Source organism: Penaeus vannamei, chromosome 4 (genome assembly GCF_042767895.1).
Source record: "Penaeus vannamei isolate JL-2024 chromosome 4, ASM4276789v1, whole genome shotgun sequence".
Classification (NCBI taxonomy): Eukaryota; Metazoa; Arthropoda; class Malacostraca; order Decapoda; family Penaeidae; genus Penaeus; species Penaeus vannamei.
In genome coordinates this window covers 1,495,807-1,505,806 of record NC_091552.1, presented here as the reverse complement: position 1 = coordinate 1,505,806, position 10,000 = coordinate 1,495,807, and the positions used below count along the sequence as shown (strand labels likewise).

The window sequence follows — 10,000 nt, the reverse complement described above, 5'->3', positions numbered from 1 at the left end:
ACATACATATGCATATACATATATGTATGCACACAAACACACACACATACATACATACCTAGGCAAAATCCAGCATGTATGCTTACACATAGATATAAATATTCCTCGCTCTTTTGTATGTATGATTGTATGTGTGTGTGTGTGTGTGTGTGTGTGTCACATACAAATATGTACACATACACACACATACATACATGCCTACGTAGGTAAACACACAAACGCACATATGCACACATATATGTTTAAGGATATACATATATATACATATATATATATATACATATATATTTATATACATATATATACATATATGTATGTATAATCATATATATGTATGTATATCATGTGTATGTGTCCTAAAAATGAGCTCTTCAGATGCAGAATTGCTCGTTTTAAATTATCAAATATGTTTTAGAGTATATTGTAAAGCGAGAGCATGACACGGCGCAAGATATACGTACATAAACGAGCTTGTCTTTCTTACACCCCCCCCCCCCACCCCCGTCCACCAGCTGCTTAATTAAGTTACTTAGAAATATACATGCCGATGTTCTGAATTTCAAGAAATATTTACTCAGAAGATCTGGACGTATTTCTAATATTCTAATGTATTTCATATCTTCTATGAGTATTACATGGAGCTAAGCAGCCTTTTTTCGAATACAAATGAGCTAGTGGTTTCTGACTGTTTATCTATCTTTCAATCACGTAATATCCTTCTAAAGATCAATCAAGGAATACTTTGGTTACAGAATGTGTGATTATTGAATATGTAACATCATTCAATCGCTTGAATGTATGTGTTTTTGTTGATGATGATTGGTGTATTAGAAAGTCCCTCATTTTCCATTTTATGTAAATTTCCATATCTCAATAAGAATATATGCATTATTTTTTGTCCGTTACAGCTGCAATATTCTTCTGATGAATTGGGAGAGTTCAATGTGTCTCTGATAAGAAATACTAAAATACTACAATGGCTTCATTTAGCCAAATTCTACTAAACTGTGAAGGTATACCAACAGCATCTTTGTTTATAGGATAGAAAATACAAATATATAACGATGGAATTTTCGTTTAATAAATATTCATCATGAGTATATTTACATTTGGTTCATTTAGGCATAAATAGGAGCGGGCTTGTAAGCAGGGGCGGGCTTGTAGGCAGGAGCAGGCTTGTAGGCAGGAGCAGGCTTGTACTCGGGGTACTGGGCCTCACCCTCGTAGCTGACCTCGGCCACGTAACCGGAGTCGCCGTTGACAGTGTAGGCGACCTTCTGCAGACGACCGTCGGGAAGGAGGACGTAGTAGGCTCCCTGGGTGTCATAGCCATCACGGGCCTCCTGGTGACCGAAGTCGTTGCCGGAGTAGTCGTCCTTCACGGCGTAGTTGAAGTCGTACTTGGCAGGAGCCTAAAATAAAGGTTAAGTTAGTTTGTGTCGATTATATATCAGAGAAAAAATATGCGTTTATCATTCCTCATGCAATTCTCATCAAGTATTTTTTTTCCTCACGTCATAGGTGGCAGGAGGAGCATATCCGTAGGAAGGCTGTGAAGGAGCAGCCAGAGTGACGGCCACAAGGGCGAGAGCGACGACGGCCTGAAATTAAACACTAAATATGAAAATAATCCCTAGTACAATTTAGGGAACGGAAGCATGAACAAACATATATGCAGTATGTATATACATATTTTTGTTTGTGTGTACAGGTGTATACAAATACATGCAAACACACGAACGCGAACACACACGCAAACACACACAGATATATATACATATATATATATATATATATATATATATATATATATATATATATATATATATATATATATACATATATATATATACTGTACTAGAATGTCTATCTACACTATGTATATATGCATAAAATATAATATTTACATTCACGCAAATTCACATGTATATATCCACACGGACACACATATACAGATGTGATGTGAAAAAAGACGATTCTCACCTTCGTGAACATGTTGATGTAGATGGATCGAATGTGATGCCGTGAACACCGAGTAGCTGCCTTTTATACTCCGTGTTTGTGGGAGACACACCCCTCCGCCCCCCCCCCCCCTTCTCTATGCGACCTTTCCTTAGGTTATACGAACATAACCAGTTGAAGTTAGTTTGAAGTGTGAATGAATTTGGTCAAATATCCATTTACTCAGGTTGTGTTTAACCAATAAAGTCTTGTTTTCCTCTCTCTCTCTCTCTCTGTCTGTCTGTCTGTCTGTCTGTTTCTCTCTCTCTCTTTCTCTCTCTCTCTCTCTCTCTCTCTCTCTCTCTCTCTCTCTCTCTCTCTCTCTCTCTCTCTCTCTCTCTCTCTCTGTCTCTCTCTCTCCCTCTCTCTCTCTCCCTCTCTCTCTCTCCCTCTCTCTCTCTCTCTCTCTCTCTCTCTCTCTCTCTCTATCTTTCCCTCTCCCTCTCTCTTTCTCTCTCTCTCTCTCTCTCTCTCTCTGCCTCTGTCTATCTATCTATCTGTCTATCTGTCTAACTATCTCTCTTTCTCTCTCCTTCGTAACAAAAAGAAAATGTAAATGATCTAGATTATGTTATGCTCTGTATAAGTATTATTAATGTGTCTAAGCGTACCGACTCTGCCTTTGGTCTACCAATAAATTGTATCTAGAAAAATCATAGGTTGTACTGATATTGTGTGCATTTGTGAATGTCGATTCGATGAATTAGGAGAAAGACTTATAATTTCTACCTTGATCTCAAATTTCTCTGGTTACTTCTTCTAGTTTATTGTCAACATCTAGGCAATAATCTATAAGAATTCTTGTGCAGTATTTTCAAGGTTATTGTCTTTATTACAGGGGGCTCTACCCACATTATTGATAAAAAGGAAAAGAAAAGAAAAAAAAGTCTTTTCTATCTTCATATGGTGTCAATTCATTTCTGCTTGGCCAGTGCTTCTACTCATCACTCATAGATGGCACAGTATTCGTCATGTCCAGAATCAAAGAGACGGTCAGCGGGAGAAATTATTTTCCCTTCCTCAGCGGGGAGGGAAAGGAGAGGAGGAGGGAAAGGAAAGGAGGGAGGTGATAAGACGCGCTTGGCAAATGTTGGGTACTTTATTGTTATTGTCGGTACCATTATCTTTGTTATCAATACTGCAAAATTGCTATATGTAAGGAAATTCCCTGACTGTCGGTTGTTACGGTGCCTATTGCTTGTTCGCCGTGTCTCTGTCTTTTCTTCTCTATTCTTCTCTCTTTTGCGTGTGTGTGTGTGTGTGTGTGTGTGTGTGTGTGTGTGCGTCCGTGCTTGTGTGCGAGCGTGTGCATTTGGGAAGTAAACGATCAAATTTCAAATTGTTCGGTGGCCTCTTATATTGTAATTTTCTTAATGCACGTCATATATTTCTTCTTCTTCTTCTTCTTTTTACTTTTTTCTTTTTTTCTTCAATTTTTGCATGTTGATGCGGAGCCTCACTTCATCACTAAGTAATATGAAAAGTTCAGACTTGTTTTGTAATTTTTTACATATACTATAGTTGTAACACATGTGGTTTTTGCTTGATATGTTATATCATCCTCCATCCTCCATTTCTTGTTTCAGTGCCTATGAAACTCGCCTCTCTGAAAGGAAAGACTTCAACAATTACAAAATGTAGCATCTGAATTATATATGTTCAGTATATATATATATATATATATATATATATATATATATATATATATATATATAATAAAATGAAAATGGGGTAATCTTATTGTGTTGATAATGGCAATGATAATACTAAAATCTATAAACACTTCTCATCCAACTCTCCCACTATAATAAATTACACGTTTCTGATCCCCTTCTGTCTCCCTCTCCCCTCCCGGTCTCTCTATTACTCCAGGCATTACGAATACTATGTCATCTATAAGCTACAGGTAAATTCTCAGACTAGTCAGAGTCTGTCGGTGGACTCGCGCACATCAGTGTACATCATCTATGGCTTTGAAGATGTGCTTAAATGTTTGAGTTATGTATGTTCTCTATATAAGAGAGAGTTGGAATGTGACTCATGCTTTCTTAACTATATCGGTAACTCCAGATAACTTAGCTTGTGTATCAATATCAATTTCTTTTTTTGTTATCATTATTATTTATTTTATTTATTTTATTTATTTATTTTTTTTTTTTTTTTTTTTTTTTTTTTTTTTTCTTTTCTTTTCTTCTTTTCTAAGGCATTCGTTTCGATGTGCACTTCTTGCGGCAAATAGGAACATGACTATTTTTCAGTCATTTCTTTGATGTAATTATAATGATTTTACGAAGTGAAATGCAATTCAGTTATAGCAACTGCTAAAAAGAACAATCGTTATCTGAACATTTGCTGATACATATAAGTAGCATTATTTTTAGCTTGAGCGGGATAGAAAATACAAATGTATGGTAATGATGTTTTCGTTTAATAAATATCAACGTTCAATATATTTATATCTGTTTCATTTAGGCATAAGTAGGGGCAGGTTTGTAGGCAGGGGCAGGCTTGTAGGCAGGAGCAGGCTTATAGGCAGGTTCAGGCTTATAGGCAGGCTTGTACTCGGGGTACTGGGCCTCACCCTCGTAGCTGACCTCGGCCACGTAGCCGGAGTCGCCGTTGACAGTGTAGGCAACCTTCTGCAGACGACCGTCGGGAAGGAGGACGTAGTAGGCTCCCTGGGTGTCATAGCCGTCACGGGCCTCCTGGTGACCGAAGTCGTTGCCGGAGTAGTCGTCCTTCACGGCGTAGTTAAAGTCGTACTTGGCAGGAGCCTACAATAAGAAAAAAAAGGGAAATTAGTGCGAGTTCATTGTAATCATTGCGAATAATTTCGGTTTTATTATATGCCGTTATAACGTTACTATTAATGAGAGTTTTTCTTACGTCATAGGTAGCAGGAGGAGCATATCCGTAGGAAGGCTGTGAAGGAGCAGCCAGAGCAACGGCCACAAGGGCGAGAGCGACGACGGCCTGAAAGTAGACACAAAATATTTAATTACAAAATTAGTAACGCTACAAGTTATGGATTCTGTATTAATGTTAAACATCAATCAACGTTTTTTGATTACCATTATTTTAAGAAACACTATTTCCCCGACTGAAAATGATACAATATTCTCACCTTAGTGAACATGATGAAGATAGATCAAATGTGGTACTTGGAGCATCCAGCAGCTGGCTTTTATACACGCGTGTCTTCTAAGCCACTCCCTTTCCCCTCCAACCGCCTCTAACCTTGGCAGCGCGTTGTCATATCGGGTACATCACCCTGCTCTTCAAGATTAAATATAAAATTATGCTTTTCATTACTAAATACCGTGAATTAAAGCAGTATTAGGTAAGTACCAACAAGAAAATAATTCTGATCAAGTATAGATCTACGAATCGGTGAGGTTTAGGAAAAAGGTATGTGCTTTCTTTGTTTTCTACGATTACAACTGATACTATTACTGTGAAGTAGTATCACAGCACATACACACACACGTCTGTATGCATATATTTCAGTATATATGTGTGTATCTAAACACACACACACACTCATATATATGTATATATATATATATATATATATATATATATATATATATATATATATATATATGGGGGGGGGGCGGTATAATGCAACCAATGAGACAAGGATTTTGCCTTAAGTGCATATTGTACTTCACACAACCAATTTATGATAGAGGGAGTGGGAGCGAGAATTGAACGATTCAACTTTAATGTTTCTCCCCTCTCCCTCCTTCCCTCACCCTCCTCCCCATATCATGTTGATAAAGTGAATATGTAATTTTGCTCTTATTTAAATCAAAATACCTTTTGGTATAGATGGATAGATCATTATCAGGTATTAGAAATAATAATGATAATAATAATAATAATAATAATAATAATAATAATGAAAAAGTTTCCGGGACATGGATATCATGTAATTCATAATGTTGGTATAAACAATTTAGTATTCTAATTATCTATGTGTTGTTAAACTTTGCCATATCCTTAGTTCCGTAGATCTTACATTCTGTCAAATATACAAGACCTCAATAAGATTTTTTGTCCCACTAACACCTTTTTTCATCTTGACATTACAGAAACTACAGCCACGCCTTCGCTTTTGTCTTGGGCACCATGAAGGCCTCAATTAAGACGTTGATAAGGCTTTGTACATCATGGACTTTCTCGTAATGCAAACCTCTATGCCCATGGTACACGATTTAATCTATAGTGAGCTATAGTGAGTTTTTCTTCTTTTCTTTTTCTTTTTCTTTTTCTTTTTCTTTTTCTTTTTCTTTTTCTTTTTCTTTTTCTTTTTCTTTTTCTTTTTCTTTTTCTTTTTCTTTTTCTTTTTCTGTTTCTTTTTCTTTTTCTTCGTCTTCCTCCTCTTCTTCTTCTTCTTCTTCTTTTTACTTGATCTCGATTCACAGGCGGTACGACCTCAAAGTATCAGCAGCTCTTGATTATGACTAAGTTGTTTTACATTCGCTTCTCCTCCGGTATTTCGTCTTTACTCTCTTCCCCTCGTCTTTCTTCTCTTCTGCCTACCATTCGTTCCCCAACTCACTTTCTCTCTTTCCTTCTCTCTTCATCTTTACTCTTATCATTCTTTTGTCTACGTATTTAGTGAAGGTGTTGACCAAAAGAGTAATAACAGTTAATCGCACAGTTACAGCATTGTGATTATCATTATCGACCACTCACTGAATCGCAGTGATCATTTTCACTCAAATAGTATATTAAATAGCATCCATTATAGATGTTCAAAAAGCAAATGAAGAGAAAAAAATGATAATTTTTGCTTTTTCCTAAACTGAAGGATACGGAAAAGGCGAGTTGGTTTTGAAATGTGTGTGCGTGACTTGGCAAAAGGTTGTTTTCACTGCCCCTGTAGAGCGGAAGAGTCAGAAAAAAAGAAAAACAAAAAAGAAAAAGTGCATATCATGTTGCACTTTGAGTTACCCGGTCTGTTTAGATCATTGCCACTATGGAAACTGGCGATTTAGTACTTGGTAACGACTTTATAATTTAGTATATTTCAAAGCAGTATCGACTGATTACTCGTTTTCATTTCGAGACAGTACCCAGCATCGCCATACTAAGTAACCTCATAATAAAACATTACGACAGTCATTTAAAACTAATAATAGGCTGATAATTAAGTTTTTTAGGCTATTTTCTAGGTTAATTCCATCTTCCTGTCGCGAAATACATCCACCTTCTATCATTATTTAGGTGTGCCGTCCGCAGTCACGTTAGAGTCTGCCCGTGCGGGGGGTAAATACCTAACGGAGGACAAACCGGACCACGTGACCATGACGTTACAGCACGCAACTGGGACACCCGACGGACGTCCCCATCGCCCACTCTCGCTTTCTCGTTTTATTGTTTGTTTTTCATTGCTTACTTTTCTTTTCTCCTTGTGATCCACTCTCGAAATCGTATAATTAAATTTGTTTTGTTTTCGTTCCTTTTATGTATATGACCATCTACTGAGTATTGTGTTAATAGTGCCCCTTATTATGGTAATAGTATGCCTTAGTAGTTTTTGTTTGACTTTGGGTTTCTTTATTCTCATCCGTACACGTCATAAATCAGAAATAAATTTAGATAAACATAAAGAATATCCATATATTTTGAGGGGACGTGTGATGCATCTATTTTATTCTATAAAGTATATAATAAACGTGAAATGGTTGTTATAACGACAGAACAACGGTCTAAAAAGACCTCCCGCTGTGGAACGGATGGAAGTGCCTCGAATGATGACATACACGTCAGTCGCGCGGGCAGACCACATGGCATACCTATGCGGTCACGGGACCGACGTCTAGCCACCAATTATCACTTCCGGTCTGTCTGGTCGGAACTACCACATACCAGGCGTGCCCTTGGGAGGAAGGGGTCGGTGGGTGGTTGAGAGGTACATCCAGGGTTGGGGCGTGGTCGTCCTGTTCAACTTGGGGAACGACTAGCTTTGGGTGTCAAATCGGAAGTGCGTGATGTTCATTGGAATTAGGGCATATCGGATTAATAGGCGGTATAGGACGTGCAGTATGCCTAAATATGTTTGCTGTATGCCATGTATGATATTTAGCATATGGTAGAGGAAATTTTGTATGCGCTAAAGAACAGTAGGAAGAAAAAGGGAAAGAAATTTCGTAATATTCTTTTAATACCTGCGTAGTTGAACCCAGATTTACAAAACTCACGAAGCCAAGAGACAATATTAAAAAACACAAAAAAATTCGGCTTACGATATCCTATTGCAAACTGAACTTCAGCTTCATCAAGGAAGCAGGAAAAAGGAAACAAAGGAAATGAATCCCTAGAGAAGCACTTCAGGACCAGAGGCCACTTTCACGGCCACTTTCCTCTGGGTCATCGTCCACGCGATCCTAACGGCGCCTGTTTCCCATTCCGTTCGATCTTGGAGTGACGCTCAAGGTCGTTTCGTTCATTCTTTTGAGTTTTTGTGTCAGGAGGAAACGTTCCCTTCACCGGCCTGTTTCTTTGGTCGTTTCACCTTTCCCTTTTTGTTCGTTCTCTTCGCGTTTCGTTCGTTTTGACTTGCGGTTTTACTGGCTCGTTGTGTTCGTATGGTCGTTTTATTTTTCTTCGTTTCGTATTGATTTGTTGTTCGCTAATTCACTGACACACACCCTTCATACTCAGTTATACTCATTAATTCATTCATTCTGTTTTCATTCCCATGTGCATTACATTTCTTTCTTTTTTTCGTTTTTTCCTATTTTGCCGTACGTTTGGTCGTTGTGTAAAAAAACGGGGAGAGATTCAGAGAGAGAGAGAGAGAGAGAGAGAGAGAGAGAGAGAGAGAGAGAGAGAGAGAGAAAGAGAGAGAGAGAGAGAGAGAGAGAGAGAGAGAGAGAGAGAGAGAGAGAGAGAGAGAGGGGAGGGAAGATCTTCAAGGAGCGAGAGAAGAGGCAGGCGAAGGACTTAACTGCAATAAAATACCATCGTCATAAAAAATAATAATCTCTTGTTGAACATAAAATGTATATGTATATATGTACAAATTTAGCTCATTTAATTTTCATTTTCCATCTTTTCAATAAGGAACATTAGATACGAGAGACAATACAGCATCAACCATGAATCACTAAGCAGAGGGTATCTATATTTCACCTTGATTTTGTTCCTGGTTTGATTGATTTTAGTTTCATTTTAGGTAGTTTTCTGAACCTGGCTATCGCTTCCCTCCTTCCCCTGTGGAGTTTCGCTTTCCTCTCCTTCATGGCGTAGTACTATGTGCCATTTTTTTCATGTAATAACCCAGCGAAATAGGAATGGAGTCTGAAACGTCATCCGCCTTTCTTTGTACCGGACGTTCTAGAACATCAACCACCGTTTAGGGGTTAATACTTCTGTGTTAATTACCGCTGTGCTGCTCAGTTAATCTCAGTTCTAATGCTATCATTAAAGGATCGTCATTACCATTTGCTGCTGGTGATGATTTGAATGAGATTCCGATGACCGCAAAGAACGAGGGACGGTAGCGTACGGGGAACGACCGGAGGCCAGATGTGTGTGTGGGTGTGTGTGTAGAAGGCCAGTCAGGCGCGACCGAGAATTAAAATGGAATGTCTTCAGAACGTGAGAGCTGTGGCGGCCTTACAAGGTCTTCGTCGCTGTCTCGCTTACTCGGTGTGGTGAGCAAGAATGGGAGAGGGAAAAATAGAAAATAAACCGGAAAATGTGAATGAATACTGAGAAAGAATGGAAGAGAAAGAGACATGAGCGATATTCAAACAACATATACATATAATAAAAAGTGATGAGACAAAACTCCGAATCAGAGGTAAAGAAAATCAGTAAAGCCAAACATCAGATTGGAAAAGTACAAGCCATATTACGAAAAAAATAAAGAGTATCAACATATTACTATCTCTTTCTCAAGGAACTAAATACCTGGCCATTCATTAGAACAATTACCAGCACCCACTAGTTTCCGGTCGACGAGATTCCGTGTAAACGCGAATGG

The 10,000-nt window shown here is 38.2% G+C and overlaps 2 protein-coding genes across 2 annotated transcripts; both read right to left on the bottom strand.

Moving 5' to 3' along the window:
* Positions 1-1,059: 1,059 nt before the first annotated feature.
* LOC113822533 (cuticle protein 7-like) lies at positions 1,060-2,018 on the bottom strand. The gene is made up of 3 exons (XM_027375069.2): positions 1,984-2,018; positions 1,515-1,601; positions 1,060-1,412 (listed from the first exon to the last, which is right to left on the bottom strand). Exons 1-3 carry the CDS (start codon positions 1,993-1,995, stop codon positions 1,119-1,121), a joined length of 393 nt encoding a protein of 130 aa, XP_027230870.2. The 5' UTR covers positions 1,996-2,018; the 3' UTR covers positions 1,060-1,118.
* A 2,390-nt stretch (positions 2,019-4,408) lies between these two features.
* On the bottom strand, positions 4,409-5,165 carry LOC113822534 (cuticle protein 7-like). The gene is made up of 3 exons (XM_027375070.2): positions 5,126-5,165; positions 4,888-4,974; positions 4,409-4,775 (listed from the first exon to the last, which is right to left on the bottom strand). Exons 1-3 carry the CDS (start codon positions 5,135-5,137, stop codon positions 4,470-4,472), a joined length of 405 nt encoding a protein of 134 aa, XP_027230871.2. The 5' UTR covers positions 5,138-5,165; the 3' UTR covers positions 4,409-4,469.
* Between the last annotated feature and the right edge of the window lie 4,835 nt (positions 5,166-10,000).